The 19746-nt window shown below is 35.6% G+C and overlaps 1 protein-coding gene across 3 annotated transcripts in view; it reads left to right on the top strand.

The window, feature by feature from the left end:
- sdk1b (sidekick cell adhesion molecule 1b) overlaps window positions 1–19746 on the top strand; it is a 373118-nt gene that overhangs the window by 253326 nt on the left and 100046 nt on the right. For all 3 annotated transcript variants that reach the window (XM_073866164.1, XM_073866162.1, XM_073866163.1), the window contains 3 exons: window positions 3915–4051; window positions 6346–6493; window positions 19176–19316. In XM_073866164.1, coding sequence (XP_073722265.1) covers window positions 3915–4051; window positions 6346–6493; window positions 19176–19316 — 426 coding nt within the window. The remainder of the gene's footprint in view (window positions 1–3914; window positions 4052–6345; window positions 6494–19175; window positions 19317–19746) is intronic.

Below are 19746 nucleotides of genomic sequence, written 5' to 3' on the forward strand. Positions count from 1 at the left end.
CTCTAATGTTACAGCAACCAAATTCAGTCGAAGAAAACTCATCAGGCGCTTGAAGGAGAGGCAGTGCTTTACATGCTAATGTGTTTTTAGTGGCATTCAGGTTAATCTCATACAGTAGTAGACGTGCTCTTATTTACCACGTTTTAGAAGTTACAAGTTACAGCTTCTCGCTTTTAATGACATTCGATGTTACTGTGGTTTTACTACAAATACAATAGTTGAATTATGCAGTAAAATCATGATTGATTTTCTTAAGTGATGAGATTGTAATAGTATTAAACAGCTGTACCTTTTGTGTACCAAGTAGGAAAGGACAATTAACATTTTACGTCATCTGTTCGTTCAACATTATATTTTTGTTTTTGAGTTTAATTAGGGTTTTTATGATTAGAAAATGACTTTTGTATTGGTAAAGACTGCACATAAAGAAATTCAACCTGGTAACTCAAAAGCATCACATTTCCATCTACTTTTTGTCAAAAATTCCTTTTGTAGTCAAAAACCCCTTTAGAAGCTGCAAGTGAGCTTTTTGAGACACAGCACCAAGAACCCCTAGCAGCCATGAAGACCCATTTTTGCTTGCAAAAGCTTTTTTGAGTGCTAATGCTTTTACCTGCCTACCCATCGGCATCCACGGGACCCTAGAAGCAGAGTTTTGAAAGTGCACAGAGAAAGAAAGTTGCAAATCTACAAAGCAACTTGACATGTATTCAAAGATACAGGCCTTTACAGACTAATATGCATTACTGGTGCTTGCTGATAGATAAAAAAACAATGTAAAATAAAATCATGCACACTGTAAGTTGACTCTGGTGCTTATACTGTATGGTTCTTCACAGCGATGCCATAGAAGAACCATTTTTGGTTCCACAAAGAACCATTCAGGTTTTTGGAAGAACTATTTCTTGCATATCATTTTATAATCTAAAGAACTTTGAAGAACCTTTTTAAAACAGAAAGGTTCTTTTGATGTTAGAGGTTTTTTATGGAGCCATTTAGCCAAAAATGGATCTTCTATGGCTTTTTAAGAGTGTACATTATTGTTGAGACCTGAGCCCTATAGATATTGCTCTATATCAGCTTGACTGTGATTGCCTCATCATCCTATACTCAAGTGATATTGCTTTAATATCCTACATCTTACCTGTATAATATCTAGTGCTGTGACGGATCGCATTTTATTCGTATCACGACCCACGGTTCGGCTCACATGCGATTTATACGCAAATTAAAATAGAGAAAGCTTATCATTTGAACATGTTTCAAAGGCACATGTTTCAAAAGAATTTAACGCAAAAGGTGCTAAAGTGAGCAGTTTTCTGTACGCACAGACACACATGCGGTTAAATGTGTCCAGTCCAGCTCCAGTCAGACGTGATGATCCCTATGCCTTTCAAAGATCAGAACTCTTGATGTATAAACTTTAGAGAGAGTTGTGCTGCTATGTCTCATACTGTAGTCATTTAAAATACCTTCGGCGAATAGAGCAATGAAAAACAACGTAAGTTTTTTATGTGGAGTGACTGTTTATGCTGCGCCTTCGCAATTTGGCCTCCGTCTCTGTGTGCGCCTGTTAAAGTGCACTCAAAAGTGCATACATGGAGAGACGCGTTTCAAAAAGCAAGCAAACTTCTTGACAAGGGCACGTACAAACAAAATGATCTCCACAGTTTTCTTTTTCTAATAAAAACATTTGTTTATTTCTTAAGTTTATGTATAGATAAGAGTCAGAAACCAGTCTGTGCTTATCTTAAAGAGACAGTAACCTCAATTAACCTACTCAAATCTGTGTCATTAATGTTAATCAAACAACCCAAGACAAAGATAAAATCACTTCTGTAGCTCTAAAATATAATAATTATATTTCATTTATACAGTCAAGACAGTGTTATTATTTATTTAATTCAATTTCTGTACCTAATGCTAATTTTAAACCTTATTTAATGTGCAACTTGTTCTTTTTTAAATGTTTGTAATTTCTTTATTTGTCATTAGATTTTTCCCACCTTTTTTTTGCTGATCTGAAAAATGATCTGATCGGTGTCTCAAAAATCGTAATGTCATCCGAACCGTGAGTTTTGTGATCCGTCACACCTCTAATAATGTCTTACCGTATGTATTTTGTATGGAAGCCGAGAGAGGCCATGTAATATTATTATTTTTGTTTGCTTGTTCTCTCATGATCTCGAGATAACAAAAAGTGTATACTTGTGATGTGATTAAAGCTTATGCGTACTTGATAGAATGTGTTGTTTTGTTTGGAGACACCAAAAGCATATTTAACAAAATTAGCACGGATTAAAGGAATAGTCTACTCATTTTCAATATTAAAATATGTTATTACCTTAACTAAGAATTGTTGATACATCCCTCTATCATCTGTGTGCGTGCACGTAAGCGCTGGAGCGCGCTGCGACGCTTCGATAGCATTTAGCTTAGCCCCATTCATTCAATGGTACCATTTAGAGATAAAGTTAGAAGTGACCAAACACATCAACGTTTTTCCTATTTAAGACGAGTAGTTATACGAGCAATTTTGGTGGTACAAAATAAAACGTAGCGCTTTTCTAGCGGATTTAAAAGAGGAACTATATTTTATGGCGTAATAGCACTTTTGGGAGTACTTCGACTCGCCTGAAAAGTCCGCTCCCCTTCTCACTCTCATAATGGGAGAGGGAGGGTGTTACTGCGCCGAGTCGAAGTACTCCCAAAAGTGCTATTACGCCATAAAATATAGTTCCTCTTTTAAATCAGATTAGAAAAGCGCAACGTTTTATTTTGTACCACCAAACTTGCTCGTATAACTACTTGTCTTAAATAGGAAAAACGTTGATGTGTTTGGTCACTTCTAACTTTATCTCTAAATGGTACCATTGAATGAATGGGGCTAAGCTAAATGCTATTGAAGCGTCGCAGCGCGCTCCAGCGCTTACGTGCACGCACACAGATGATAGAGGGATGTATCAACAATTCTTAGTTAAGGTAATAACATATTTTAATATTGAAAATGAGTAGACTATTCCTTTTACAAATTAGATTTCACTTGGATCATGGATTCGCTCGAGCTGAAATAGATCTGTCAGTAATGGACACTTTGATAGTTATGAATTTAGGGACCTTTTCTAAAGTTAAAAATAAATATTTGTACCGACGGAATCGACGGAAAATTATAAGTTGCTATTTTCTAGGCAGAAATGGCTGGGAACTATACTCTCATTCTGGTGTAATAATCAAGGAATTTGCTGCCTAGAAAATCGCAACTTTTAATTTTCCGCCGGTCTTGATCAAGTTTTAAATAGGAAAAATATCGAAACTCTTTGGTTATTTTTGAGCGCAATGCTAATGGTCTAATCAGATTCAATGGCTTGTGCTAAGCTATGCTAAAAGTGCTAGCACCTGACCCAGAGAATAGCTGAATGGATTCTAAAACGGTAAAAATCAAATGTTTAACTCTGGAGGAGCTGGAAAATGAGTATATATATTTTTTAAGTGGAGTGCCTCTTTAAATGCTATTGAAACGTGTACATTATAAATTTAGAGATGGTCCCTAAAATTACAAATATCAACTTTATTTATTAATTAAAAATACATGAAATATTATGAGGAAATGATGTTATGAGATTTGGACTATGTCAAGATCATGAGAAAATTGTCTTGGCTTTCGTAATTTTGCCCTAAAGAATACTGAATTACACTAATTTGTAAAAGTGTAGACATGATGTTGAATATATATATATATATATATATATATATATATATATATATATATATATATATATATATATCCTGTATAATGTCACTTTTGCTAAAAACACTACTGATTTACACTGATTTATTGTCTGTATTAAATTTGATGTTGATAGAATGATGACTTATAATTTTTGTGTTTACTATTTGTCTCTTTCTGTCTATAGAGAACTTCCTCATTCGCCGCGTAATCTGCAGGTTGCACTGAATGAGACGGACAGCAGAACGGTTCTTCTGTCGTGGGTTCGACCCTTTGATGGGAACAGCCCTCTTTTGAATTACATCATTGAACTCTCTGAGAACAGTAAGTGTGTGTGTGTCGTTGGGGTTAGGGTTTCATTATTGTTTTTTTTAAGATAAATGTATGTTTTTGTACGATTCACTTTGTAAGAATTCATATGAATTAGCCAACTTAAAGCTACACTCCAGTTTTTTTGAAAATATGCTCATTTTCCAGCAGCCAAAATTGGTCCTCTTAGTGTCTTTAAATAGCAGGGGACTATTTTCGGGCACTACGTAATATCATTGCGCCTCCTGCAGCCATGGTGGTACGGCAGCAAAGTCCTTGATTATTACGCCAGAATGAGAGTATAGTTCCTAGCCATATCTGCCTAGAAAATCGCAACTTTTAATTTTCTGTCGGTCTTAGTACACGATGTAACTACAGAAGCGTTAAGTTTTAAATAGGAAAAATATCGAAACTCTTTGGTTATTTTTGAGTGCGATGCTAATGGTCTAATCAGATTCAATGGATTATGCTAAGCTATGCTAAAAGTGGTAGCGCCAGACCCGGAGATCAGCTGAATGGATTCCAAAACTGTAAAAATCAAATGTTTAACTCTAGGGGAGCTGCAAAATGAGCATATTTTCAAAAAAAATGTGTCCCTTTAAAATACATACAATTTCTTTTGAGATCAGGCTGGTGTGTCTTTTACATGAATGTTGACATATGGTTATTAAACGTAATGTACCATAGCTTCAGCTTTCAATTAAGCTGGTTTGCATCTTTCTAATTTTTTTTCCCACTGTATTCTTTCCTGAGCTCTTAAAACAGACAGAGAGGCTTAAAGGACAAACCTGAAAAGAAACGGTTGATTGTAATAGGGGCTAGTGGGAGGTTTGTTTTTCACTGTATTGAGCCGGGAAGGTGGAAGATTAATGCCGAAACAGATAGTGATGAGAAATGCAGAGAGAGATTGATTTGCGTATTGTCAACGGAGAGACAGTGAAAAATGCGGTGGAACGACTCTTTTATTTTTCTTCTCACACACACATAGACGCTATGGATTGCTTCGACTAGTCGCTTTTTCCTGCCACTAGTTGCGTCTTTGGCAACTAACGTTGGCTCACATCACAAATATGTAAATATGCTGTTTGTAGACAAAAGAAATTTGACGGTCTTACATTCGGAAGTCATCTAGTCTGAGCTCAACGGAATGGAAAAGGATGTACGGGCTTTGAGATGTGTTTTTTAAAGTTGACTGCTTATTTTGTAATCTCGAGGCGCTCGTGATGCTGAAAATACACCAAAGACGTCTGATAGAAGATGCAAGAATGTTAGGCCTGAACGTTTCTTGGACAGATTAATAAACTTTTTGGATATGGATTGGTGTGGACTGTAAACTGGTGATATGGAAATAAAATAAACCAGCCTGATCTCACAAGAAAATCTTATTTTAAGTGTTTGATAATTCATATGAATACTAATTCTAATTCAAAATGAAGCCCCACACCTTAACCCTTACACCGCCCCCCCCAACAAAGTCACGGGGAAAAGGCAAATCATACAAAAATGTACAGATGTGATTGTACGAATGAATACGCATTAGCCACCTTGTAAAATACAAATTAATTGACATGAGACACAATACAGCAATATATTGACGTGTGAAGCCAAAGGCTTTTCTATTGTTACATATACCTGAAGATATCTGTCATTATTAAACAAATCTGGTGATTTATTTCGATTCCAACGTGTTATTGATCGACAGTCCTACAGAAGATATTCTGTGTGCTTTTGTCTACATTTGTATTCATATGCGTCCCCGCGGCTTAATATTTACAGTTCCTGTTGACTTCATGATTTATTTTCATGGCTCCTCGTAGTTTCCGTCGTCTTTTCTCTCGGGTCTGCTTTGAGTGGTTTCTCAAGCTAAATTGTTCATTGATCTGCTCCCCATCATTTTTAATGTACTGCACACACACAAACTGGGTGTCGTGTGCCGTCATACTCTCCAAATAAACAACAGCACAGTAAAATTCATCATTTACTCAACCGTTGTATAGAAAGAGATTCAAACTACTGATGATAAATCAAATAAAAAAGGAAAATAAAAACAGCAGGTTCTTCTTCTTATGTACTTTGACACTCGGCTAACCTTACTGTAGCAACAGTGAGCCCATCATGTTGTCTTTGTTTGTAAATTTGTCAGAATTTATATGACAGAGTCCAGATAATAACACATGAGTGGATGTTTAGCCCCTGTTATGTGATACTGCATAAAAAAAGTTTGTGAGAAAGATATCCGCAAACGAATGTCTTCTGAAATAGAAGTTCTTATAAAACCTTGATTTTGTCCTGTTTTTTCTGATTTACAGATTCTCCGTGGAAGGTTTACATGGCTGACGTTAGTCCTACACTAACCAGTTTGTTAGTCAGTGGTCTGACACCAGCGAGGACATATCAGTTCAGAATATGTGCTGTCAATCAGGTTGGACGTGGGCAGTACAGCCCTGAGACAAACAGGTAAACACTTGCAAAGCAAAACTTTTGCTTTACACTGAAGCTTGTTCTGGATGGGTGCTAAATAACAATAAAAGTGGTTCATTGGCTTGTAATCATATGGGGAACCACTTTAAGTATCTACCCAGTCTCACGAAATTACATACCTATATCAAGTAAGTTTTTGATTCTTTTTCGTGATACTGTCACAAATTTCCGCATTTTTTCGTGCTCGTATCACGAATTTCTGTTTACGTGTCATTGTTACGTATTGGTTACTCAACTGCTTTTTCCTATTTTCAAACTATTGTCGCTTCGGTTTAGGGTTAGATTTGGTGTTTGCGTTAGGATGTCACTTTAAAGGGGACATATTATGAAAATCTGACTTTTTCCATGTTTAAGTGCTATAATTGTGTCCCCAGTGCTTCTATCAACCTAGAAAATGTTAAAAAGATCAACCCAATAACTTAGTTTTGGTAATCCATTTTCTGCAAGCATGTGAAAAAATAGGTCATTGTAATTTGGCCCTTATTGTGATGTCAGAATAAGGTAATACCGCCCACTTTATCTTCACTATCCAACCACAGCACAACCATTTAGTATGGAGAGAAAGAGAGAGATAAAATATTTCACAGCACAATTGAGCTTCAATTGCAACAAACCACCACCATTGTGATCAGTGGTTGCACTTCATCCGCTCATTTGCATTTTAAATTACACACCCAAAACGGAACACTTTTGCTCAGACCTATTTTAGACTTAGTTTTCATCTTTAAAAAAATCTCATAATATGTCCCCTTTAAGTATTGGTTTATACTGATTTATTTTTTATATTTATTTTTTCTGATTTATTTTTTATATTTTCTGATTTTTAAACCGTTGTCGCCTGGCGTTAGGGTTAGAGTTGGGTTTGGGTAAGGATGTCGTTTTATGTAAATCTAACCCTAAACCGAAGCGACAATGGTAAGAAAATAGGACAAACAGTTGAGTAACCAATACGTGAAAATGACACGTAAACAGACATTTGTGATACGATCACGATAAAACGCGGAAATTCGTGACAGTATGACAAAAAAGAATCAAAAATGTACGTGATATAGGTATGCAGTTTTATGAGACTGGTCTGACAGTATGTGACCCTGGACCACAAAAACAGTCGGAAATAGCACGGGTATATTTGTCGTAATAGGCAACAATACATCGTATGGGTCAAAATTATAGCCAAAAAATTTCTATGACAAAAATCATTAGGATATTAAGTAAAGATCATGTTCCATTTTCCTAGCGTAAATGTATAAAAAATGTATTTATCATTAGTAATGTGTGTTGCTAAGGACTTAATTTGGACACTTTTAAAGGCGATTTTCTCAATATTTAGATTTTTGGTAACACTTTTCTTTAAGGGGTGTTCATAAGACTGACATGGCACCTTCATAATCAATACATGACACTTGTCATGATTATGAAGGAGATTTCATGCACATTTATGACAACTGTCATTAAGTGTCATTTGTTCAATTATGTTATTTTTAATGCAAAGATGACACTGTTTGAATTTTCTTCGTTATGACAACTTGATATAAACCAATACATCATAACTTGTCATAAATCTGTCATAAAGATGACATAGCAGAATAATTATCAAATTTAAGAAACTACCTAGCTTAATGGGTTAACATTACATTAAACTGTCATTTAAATGTCATTAAGTGTTAATACTCTACCGCGTCTCACGAAATTTTGTGATGTAGTCACGTAACTTTTTGATTCTTTTTTCCTGATATTGTCACGAATTTCCGTGTTTTTTTTTCGTGATCGTATCACGAATTTCTGTTTACGTGTAATTGCAACGTATGGGTTTCTCAAATGCTTTTTCCTATTTTCAAACTATTGTCGCTTCGGTTTAGGGTTAGATTTGGTGTTTGCGTTAGGATGTCACTTTAAGTATTGGTTTATATTTTTTTCTGATTTTTTTTTATATTTTCTGATTTTTAAACCATTGTCGCCTGGCGTTAGGATTAGAGTTGGGTTTGGGTAAGGATGTCATTTTGTTTAAATCTATCCTTAAACCGAAGCGACAACGGCAAGAAAATAGGACAAAACAGCTAAGTAACCAATTGGTGACAATTACACGTAAACAGAAATTCGTGATACGATCACGAAAAAAATGATCGTGATATTACAGCCTTACAAAAATGCAGAAATTCGTGACAATATCACAAAAAAGAATCAAAAAGTTACGTGACTATATGACGAAATTTCACGAGACTGAGCTGTAATAGTCTGTCAAATAGTTTTAAATCCCTTAACGAAATGTAACAGACACGTCAAATTATTACACTTAACTTTATGTATGTGCACAATACAAAAAAAATCTGACAAATAACAGAACTTGTTCTTTCTCACACAGAGGATTCTGAAATTTTCTGATATAGAATAAAAAACAAACAATTTTTTTATCAATTTAAATAATGTAAGTAACTTTGCAACAATATGAGCCCAACGCTGCATGGCTTAACCCATTATTGTACTGTTTTCATTTAATTTTAGGTGAATCAGTCTCCAAATGCAATAAAGTATAATTTTACCAATTTTTATTATTATTATTGAATAATTGATTGATTTTATTTATTAAATACGTGGAGGAAACTTAAAAAAAATATTATGAACTGAAGAATATTCATGACGCTGTTATAAAACTATATGACAGAGTATTAACACTTAATGACATTTTAATGACTAATTATATTTGTATCACTGGTAAAAACTGGTCAGTTATGATGTACTGGTTAATGTCAAGTTGTCATTACAAAGACATTTCAAACAATGTAATCTTTGCATTAAAAATTACATAATTGAACGAATGACACTTAATGACAGTTGTCATAAACGTGCATAAAATCTCATTTATGTTCATAGCACATGTCAAGTCATGATTATGAATGTGTCATGTCAGTCTTATGAACACCGTCTCAAGTAAAGTGTTACCAGATTTTTTCACCCTCAGACCAAATATTGTCCTATCCTAACAAACCATATATCAAGTTTCCATCCACTTGTCAATCGAATTATCTAAAGTTCGGTTAAAAAACTTATGCGAATAAAGCTGGTAAATCCAACGGCTTTAAAGCGAATAAAAACCTGTGCGTAATGACGTCACATGCTGGTTTGCGATCAAATTGGTATATCGAATTGATTTGAGACATTTGAAGGTGTTTCCATTCATTTTCGCACTGAATCGCACAATATTCAAGCAAACATTTGCGAACAAAGTTTTGCTAGACAAATTTGCGGCATTTCACAAGTTATAAGTGCTTATGTGCCAGCTGAGCTGATAGCGACATATCAAGCTATAATAATAAGAAAATTACGTTAACATCAAATTGCTATGATGATGCAGATGCATGTAAATCCCCAACGACAACGGAGGCATTAACGTGAAATGATAGTCCGGATCAATTCTTAACGTAAATGAGAACGAAAAAATATCTTTAGAGTTGTTAATAAGCCAATAAAGCTACGAGGGTTCTTTGGCCGAGGATCCATCTCATCAAGGTCGAATTTGCTTTTATTTTCCCTCCGGCACAGTTGCGAGATAACTCTCTTTTTTGAAACACGTATCGCTGTTTGAGCGCCTCATTTACTCCGGAGGATGTCCCACGTCTTGTCATATTCATTGTTGGACATTTCCTTCGCGAGTTCCTGATAAATTATGGCATTTCTTAGATTTTTGCTATCTAAAATAGAGCTGTAATCGAACCCGAAAGTATATTTAGATTGACAGCTTTTTAAAAGCCCGAACCCTTTTACAGCCATACATTATTTAAATTTGCGCACGCAAACAGCTTTTATCAAGAACGAGTAATTTACACAGGTTTTAACATTATTTATTAATGACTAACTGGGCTACACGTCACTTGGAAGTTGAAACAAAGAAAAAAAATAAGTCATCTGTAACATCGTAACATCTCGTTCTAAATAGGCATATGCAATACATTATAGGCCAACATGCCAATAAAAACAATTATTTCTTAACAAATTAAATTAAGATAATACATTCTGAATAAGATGGTTATTTGGGAATAACGAAATTAGGATAAAGGTTCTGTGGTATTTGCTTCGGCACTTTCTTTACATTAATGCCAACATTAGTCTATATCCTCTGTCTAAATTATGTATTTAAGACTAAGTAATATTTAGTTATAAATTAAAAAACCTTTACTCACCAAGATTAGGCATTTTTGTTGAGGAAATAATTAAATCCACTGTAAATGGCTTCAGCGTGGTCCTGCGCTTACTGATAGGGCATTCAGCAGCATTGAACTTGACCGCTCATTTACCGTGCAAGGAGCACGAGCCCGTGTAAAATGTAAGAAATGAAGCCCGAATCCGACCGAACCCGTCGGGTTCGGGCAAAGATCTTCAGCTCTATAGCCGTTATTTTCTCTGCTAAATTAAATTTAAAGTGAATCTCGTCTCGTCGTTTGTCCACTTACATCTGACTTTGTTGACACGCCATTTGTGCCACCAGAGCGGAAATGACCTAAAACTTTTTCTTCTTGTTTTGTGTGTGGGTTGCAACCATAAAAGGACCTAAACCTTAATCGCAAATCATTATTTATTCGGCAAATAACGTTTCCATCAGCGTTTATCGCATAAGCCATATATCGATCAAGATAAAATCCGATGAGATCGAACGTATTTCTTTTGAGGTGATATTCATGAAATTCAATCGAATTTTACTGTTTCCATAACGCATTTTTCATTCGATATCACTTAATTCGGATAAAAACATGTGGATGGAAACATGGCTAATGGAAAGCATTCAGCTTTCAGATGATTTATAATCATTCTATAAATGCTTAAGAGCCACGTTTAGTGCCATTTTTAGCACCATTTTTGTACCATGTGACAAAGGGAGAGTGTAAATTAGGGCTGCACATTATCACAATTTTCATATCACTAAATGATTTTAAAACATTATGTATTATGTATATACAAAGTTTAGGTTGATGCAGAGACTGTGATGTGAATGTTATTTGCCTGTGTTGCATGAGTGCATGTGTGTGCTCTGACAGATGATCAATAATCAGAAAGAACGTGAAAGCATGTCGGTTATATAGTTCAAATTGATTTTACAAATGTGCAAGCATTATCGTATTGTATATTGCATTATTGAATATTACAGCTTTAGTGTAAATCTATAATAGTAGACCAGCATGCAAGGAAGTTGTAGCTTGTTCAAATAAAGGAGTTTTGAAAGGTATTAAGAAAACTGTTTGTAGCCATCCATCTAAAAGCAATAAGTTCCTAACTGTTTGACAACCATAACTCTGAAGCCAAAGCAGAATATACATTTGTGCTCGAGGTTATGCTGTGTACTTTCGACAGACCGTCTCAAACAAAACTCGATGCTGTCTTTAAAAGATTTGGAATCGGAAAGAAGTTAAGCATTCTCAATCATGCATGCAGGGAATTCGGTTAAAGCTTCCGGTACTTCTTAGGAATACTTGCAGACGCAGAATTACAAGTATAACGCGTTTATAAATTAATACAAACACAATATGAATATGAATGCTATTCACAAAGAGTTGTTTTCTATAGTGTATGTGCAGATCAATCCCAGCAAAAATCTTGTGCATTCAAATTGTAACGGATTAAAGGGATAGTGGTCCCAAAAATTAAAATTTTGTCATCATTTACTTACCCTAATGTTTTTATAAACCTATATGAATGTCTTTGTTCTGTTGAACACAAAGGAAGGTACTTCCAATTTTTGTAAAATATGCCTTTCGTTTACACAGCGACGGCTTTTTTGGGGGCTTAAAAATGCAAAAAAGTGAAACCCCCCTTCAGAGTGGAAATCTTAAAAAACGCTCTACCGTCGCGTTCCCGTCTAAAGGGTAAATAGCAAAAGTCTGCTCACGGTGGCTCTCGTCACGTACACGTTTACGTAACAGGCATGCGCCAGTTCAGGAAAGTAACAACAAACATGTCGGATTATTTCCATACGTCGGACCTTCAAGTTGCCATAGCAGCTCTGATAAATATACAAGAGTTGTACCAAATATTTACAGCTAGTATTACTGATCAGAGAAGGTGCATGAATTACCTCTATCAAATTGTTGATGTGCCAATTTGTCAAAGGCAAACCAGACGGCTTTGGACGAGACCTGGGAGAACAAGGAATAAGGTTGTATGGAGGCTTGCGGACTTGGCGTTATTGTGTGTCAGTGCTTCACATTGCCACCTAGCCGCCTGGAGTGCATACTACATCGAATATCAAACACTTTTGCGTCACCCAGTCTCACAAAATGATGTACCTATAGTCACGTAATTTTTTTATTCTTTTTCGTGATACTGTCACGATTTTCCGCGTTTTTTCATGATCGTATTACAAACCACTTTTGCGTTTTGTTTTCAGATCGTTTCCGTGTAAACGTAGCCTGACTTCCATAATATTTTTCTTTCCTACAATAAAGGTCAATGGTGCTCCTGTTTCCAGCAAAACAAATAATTTATACAGGTTTGAGGGTGAGTAAATGATGACATCATTTTTATTTTGGGGTGAACTATCCGTTTAAAACAATAAAACTTGTCATTTTCAGTAACTTCAGTTGCCATTTTAGTGCCGACTTCATACGCAGCTAAACAAGAAGTTACTAATGTGTGAGCACAACCCTTGAATCCTTTTAGAAGAAAAACATATTGTAATTAAATTACATTAAACGCTCAGATCATGGGCTATTATGACAAAGACGTGAAAAATGAAATATTTAGGGACCATTTAAAGAGCTGAGACAAAGGATTTCAGCGAATTCCACATTTCAAATAAAACTTCACCGCAGGGAGACCTTTTGGTTCTTTATTTAGTGTTTTTCTTGCATAATTTGGCACCCATCACAAAGACTGCATTTCAGATCGAATCACAATGCAAAAAACCCTCAAAAGTCTATAAAGGGTTCAAATGACTGTTTTAAAGCCGAAGGCATGAAGCTAATGCACCAAAGACTCTTTGCTAAACGGCAGGCAGAAGACCTGCTCAGTCACCAAGGACATGTTGAAAAGGTTGTCATGCTGTTTCGCAGATCTTAGCTTCTATTTGAAGTCAGTATCCATTAAACTGACATTTCCACTTTATATTGAATAGTAGCTAGGCTGGCTTAAGTCTCCCCTGCTCTCATAATCACTATGTTTAATGTAGAGATTCCCATTTTCGATTGCCGCTTAAGTGGGCTTTGACTATTTGTACCTTTTGCTGTATTGGCATGTTTAGACAAGGGTCAATTTCACACGCCAGAAGTACTTTTGGCATGTTTACTTCGACCCGACATAAGTGCTCGACAGATGGGAGATTTATTTAATTTGATGTTAGCCTCCCATACGTATAGGAGATCTGCATACTCAAGATTTTTTCTTTTTGTCTTGATTCACAATTTTATTATTCAATTCACAAAAACACAATTTCCTGTGTGCGTTCTTCAGCTGATGAAAACGTACAGTCGTGGCTGAATGTAATTTCAAATCACAGGATTTGCGTGTGTTATCGCATATCTTTCAAACTGAATGTTTAATTCATAAGGCTGGTTGATAACAAGAGGAACAGTTGGAAAGGAAAGAGAATAAAATGATGAAGAGGAAGAGAAACACAAAAAATCAAATATTGATGGAGAGGGCACTTATTAAAATTTGAGCACCTATCTGCTTTGGCTTCATTTCCAATTAATGTCTGGATCTTCATCATTTATATGAAAAATTTAAACCTCTATTTCTTTTATTCTTATTCATTTCTTGGCATAGTGCTATCAAAGATAAAAGTATAACTCCCAGAATGTGCGCAAAAATGATTTTCTTTTTCTCATTATTTATTCATATTGAATTCTCAAATATTGGAGGCTGTTTTATTTGTAGACGTACAAGGATGTTCATATTTGGCACACAGCAAACAAAGTTAACATATTGAAGGAAAACACCACCGTTGTTCAATATTTTACTATGTTCTTACCTCAACTTAGATGAATTAATACATACCTATCTTTTTTCAATGCGTGCACTTTTGATCTTTTAACAGCGCTTCATGAATGTGCTAGCATTTAGCCTATAGCCAATTTTATTCCTATGGCTCCAAACAAAAGTTTTATTTCGTGCAACCATACTTACTCGTGTATATAGGGAACACATGAAAGTGTTTGGTGGCTTTTAAATTCATCACTGTTTGGAGCCATAGGAATGAATGGGGCTAGGCTAAATGCTAATACATTCACAAGGCGCTGTACAAAGATTAAAAGTGAAAAAAAACGAGATTTCTGAAAAATTAAAAGAAAAACGGATTTACAACGAAACTCTTCATAATTTAATTATTTGGACATTTTCCAACACTGTATTTCCAACAAATTTTTGACACTTGTGACATTGTTGTGTGTCATTTTAAATGGATAGTTCACCCAAAAAATGAAAATTCTGTCATTATTTACGTTGTAACCCTGTATGAATTTCTTTCTTATGATGAATACAAAAGAAGATATTTTGATAAATGATGGTAAGCACACAGCTGATTGTAACCACTGACTTCAATTGTAGGATAAAAGAATACTATGGAAGTAAATGGGGTCCACGAACGGTTTGGTTACAAACATTTCTCAAAATATCTTCCTTTGTTGTTCATCAGAGCAAAGAAATTTATACAGGTTTGTAACAATGATGAAATGATGACATAATTTTCATTTTTGAGTGAGCTATCCCTTTAACACTTGTGAGCCAATTGATGCTTACATTAGAAGAAATAAAATCCAAATATGTTGCCTTGTACGGAAGTCGAAAGAGGTCATCCATATTTTTATTTTTGTATTCTCGTGATCTCAAGATAACGAAACACTGAATTTTCTTTTGCTCTCGAGACCATAATGTCCTGTCCATAACTGCTGATGCATTTGAGTTGGGGTCTTCGCCCTTACTAAACGCTTAGCTGCCGATAGACTTAATAAATAAATAAAGTTGGATGTTTGATGTTCGTAAATTTAGGGACCATCTCTAAAGTAATAATGTACATGTTTCTATCTTCAATAGTATTTAAAAGTTTATTTGAATAAATATCAAAAATCTTAAAAGTGTGGATTATAGCTGACAACCACATAAACACTGTACGGTTGATTTTAAATCATTCCATTTAAATGCTGTTTAAAGCTCACATAACACACACTGTTTCTGCATTTCTGATGTTAATCTGGAGTACCTATAGAGTAGTATTACATCCTTTATATCTCCGAAGAGTCTTTAGTGTCATCAGTTTTATAAAAAAAAGATTAGCTTTACCGATTCTTTCCGATAATGTACAAAAAAATGAAGAAGAAAAGGAGTTACTACCGCGGGAGGAGCGAGTACGAGTCATGCAACACTATACAACACTGTATAACTTATGATTCACTACATGTTTGTGTTATTTATATAATATGTACGCGCCTATTTCCAACATAACACAGAAGTCTTACTTACCGCATGCAACTCATGACCTGGTTGGGACTTTTCAAAGAAATCCAGCACATCAAACACAAACGCAAAACTCTGCTGCTACCCCGGATAATAAACTATATCCGTTGTTTTCATAAGGCTGGCTTTCGTCTTCTTACATCCAAAGACACACTTCTTCTTTCGTGCCATTGTTGAGTTTTGAAATTAATCAAAGCTGTCGCGTGATGTGATGTTTTCAAGTTCTAGCGTCTCCCGCTGATTGACGGGTGGGCGGGGTTTTCCGGGAAAGTGTCCATATAAAGAAATGATACGTATAGAAACCCCTGAAACGTCAGCTGGACCCGTAATAAAAAAAAAACGTTCCGAAACTTGTACGATCCCTGGCGATGTGCATTCGGCACAGAAATACTCTGTAACACGCCCAACTGCTTATTTGACATTTTCCCAAGTTTAGCATGAGGAAACAACTCTATAACTGTGTTAAACAGTCAGAATGCATGAAATACCATTGAACCACCCCTTTAAAGTAGAAGCGTGTATATTATGGAGTTACTTTAGAGACGGTCCCTAAATCCACCACTATCAAATAGTCAATTATTGACAAATCTATTTCATCTTGAGCAAATCCAAGTAAAATCTAATTTGTTCATCCATGCTAATTTATCAAAATATGCTTTTGCTGTCTACAAACAAAACAACACGTTCTACCGAGTACACGTAAGCTTTAATCACATCACAAGAATACAACTTTTGTTATGTCGAGATAACAAGAAATTGGGTCGTGATCACGAGAAAACAAGCAAGCTTCCGTATTGTTGAGTAAATAAACTGCATACAGTTTTAAACAGGTGAAAAATAAATTTGACATTCTGTACCCAAAACAAAATATTTGTCTAAAAACGAAACGTTTCTAAGCCTTTAAAATTGGTTTACGGTCATTATTGTTTATTTGACAAAACATCAATCAGACTTAGCAACTTTCCTACAAGATTGCTTGCTTGAGGCACTGTATGGCTTGCTCACTTAATCAAGCTAATAACCTTTAAACCGCAGATTAGAGCCCTGGATTGTTTATCGCCTGCTTTGGGAATCCACAGTCTCTCGAAATCTTCAGACACTGTTTGAGTGCCAAAACCCATGGGATTGATCAAATTAGAAATTAAAGGGCTTACTGGTTTACACTAATTGGGGAGAATGTAAAAAATAAATAGACTTTACTGTTTCTGTAGTATTTCGGTTAAATATGTGTTGTTCATTAGTTTTCTCAGCTGCTGAAATTTTGTCTTCAGAAATGATTTTCTTGTTTACTTCATTACATTTGAATACGTAATTTGCTCTTATTTGGTTTGGGAAAAATAACCACATTACAACAAACAAGAGAGGCTGATGGGGTGATTTAAGGGTTTTGCAATCTAGTCAAAGGTTTTTCTGTAATTAAAAGAATAGTTTACCCAAAATTGACTCTTGCTCATGCCATCCCAGATGTATAGATGGTCTCATCAGATGCACGCTTCTGTTTGGCAGTCTTTTCACTAGATTTTAGAGTTTTTAAGAGCTTCATTAAACATATTCCTGCTATAAATATTGTATATGTTCAGTCTAGTTGTATAGGGTCGCTAGTTTTAAAGGGCACTTATGGTCCGATTCATGTTTTTACATTTCCTGTGGTGTAAGTGTGTATTAGTACATGTTAACGATATGCAAAAGGTACAAACCCCAAAGTAAACGATGATGCGAGTTATCATCTCCAACGTAAATCTCTTTTCTTGGACTACAACAAACACACGGATTGTTTATTTCCTGGGATTGGTGAAGTAGACAAGACCGAGTTTATCATAATTCCTCCCGCTTCGTACTCACAGCCTGTAAATTAACTCACATTTCATATTTCCAGCTGACGTAAGAGGTATTCAGGCCAATCACAACGTACAGATTAGCTGGCCAATCAGGCACACAACGCTTTTTAAATCGATGAGTTTTGTACAAAATCGTCGATTCATCAGACGCAAAATGGCGGCGCCGGAGAGTAGCACACCGCAAGTGTGAGCAGTGCGTAAGCGGCGCGTGTTTTTTTCAGCGCCCATGTTAACAAGCATGCACACCGCACATATGAGCAGCACGAGCTCGCGGCGCTGGAGCAGCACTGCTGCAATTGTTTCTGCGTCGGTTTTATTTTTGCTGCACTGATCATGCTCAATTAATTCAATTCAATTTTATTTATATAGCGCTTTTCACAATAGTTAATTGTTTCAAAGCAGCTTTACATTAATAGAAGCAGTAAAAGCACAGAAAAACGACAGATAGCACAACATAATACACGATAGCATAAGCAGGTAAATTTGCTGCGGCTATGACTCGACATTATAAGCGAGCATTTTACTAATGTAACGTCTAGAAGAGGAAGCTAAGTTAAGCCCAAGAAGGCTGCCTCCCCGGGGTAAAAAAAACCCCGGGCTGTTTAGCCGAGGAAATAAAAAAAAGTCCTAGGAGGGAAAAACCCTTGGGAGATATATATGTATATACACACATATAAACGGATAAGGAGATTAAGCGGAGATTAAGCGGGTTCTGCCGGTGATCGTTGGTCAGGCATCAGCTGGGCATCACATTGAAGCAATTAAAGTGACAGTGCTTTGTTTATGGTTTAAATGCTCGTGGATTGACTCGAAAAAGTGTAATTTTACCATAAAATCATGAATGTGATGCCAAGTGTGTAATTAATGTTAATCTAGAATCTAATTGAAATTGTATCGGACTAATAAAATTAATCGTTAGATTAACTGATGCATCGAAAAAAATAATCTCTAGATTAATCTATTAAAAAATAATCGTTTATCCCAGCCCTAAAATACACAAAATAACATAGTTCTTAACCATGAGATAAGTGCCTTTTAATCAAAAAGCAAACATTTTGCAAGTCTTTGCTTAAAAAGACACAATGAACCTAAGAGTCTCCTCAGGTCTTTTTATATGAATGCTTTTATTAACACAATGCATTTTTTCAATTGTGTATATAGGTTGTTATGGTGAACATTACTCACATCCTGAATCAGTACTATTAAAGACTTTATACCAGAAGGATTGATTTTTATCTCTTCAGGACTACCGAATAAGCTCTGAAACTTTCAGAAACTATTGATGACTCTGGGAGAAAACTCTGAGATAAGACCCCAGGTTTTGAAATGTCTCTCTTATGATGCGATTCGCATGATCTTATCTCAGGATTTTATTTTGTCAGGCTGATGCTGCGGGAGGAACCACCCAGCGCACCTCCTAAAAACATCGTGGCTAGTGGCAGAACCAATCAGAGCATCATGGTCCAGTGGCAGCCGCCTCCAGAGCCACAGCTAAATGGCGTCCTACGGGGTTATGTGCTCAGGTAAAATAGTATATTACATTTAAACGTGTTCATTTAGCAGATGCTTTGTCCAAAGCCATTTACAAATTATGCAGCAATTTGCTATAAGATCCAACAGTAAACATAGCATTAAAGCTAAATATATAACGACAAGCTGGAAAAGAAACTTAAAATTAGTTCAAAAAATATAATTAAGCATTGGTCAGGTATGTACTGAAGAAAATGTTTTGGATCATTATTTTTCATTTTTCTTTCTCCACACTTGCTATAAGAGACTGCTGCTACTGGTGTTTACATGCACTGAATTATAATGTGATAGAAATGTCTTTAGCTGTAACTAGATCGTTTTTCAGCTGTAAATGAATGGCACAGATTAACGACTAAGGCTGTTATCTCCAAATCTGCCAGACCACCCAACTAAAACCAACATCTGTGGGTCCAAGCAGGACAT

This window comes from Misgurnus anguillicaudatus, chromosome 3 (assembly GCF_027580225.2).
Source record: "Misgurnus anguillicaudatus chromosome 3, ASM2758022v2, whole genome shotgun sequence".
NCBI lineage: Eukaryota > Metazoa > Chordata > Actinopteri > Cypriniformes > Cobitidae > Misgurnus > Misgurnus anguillicaudatus.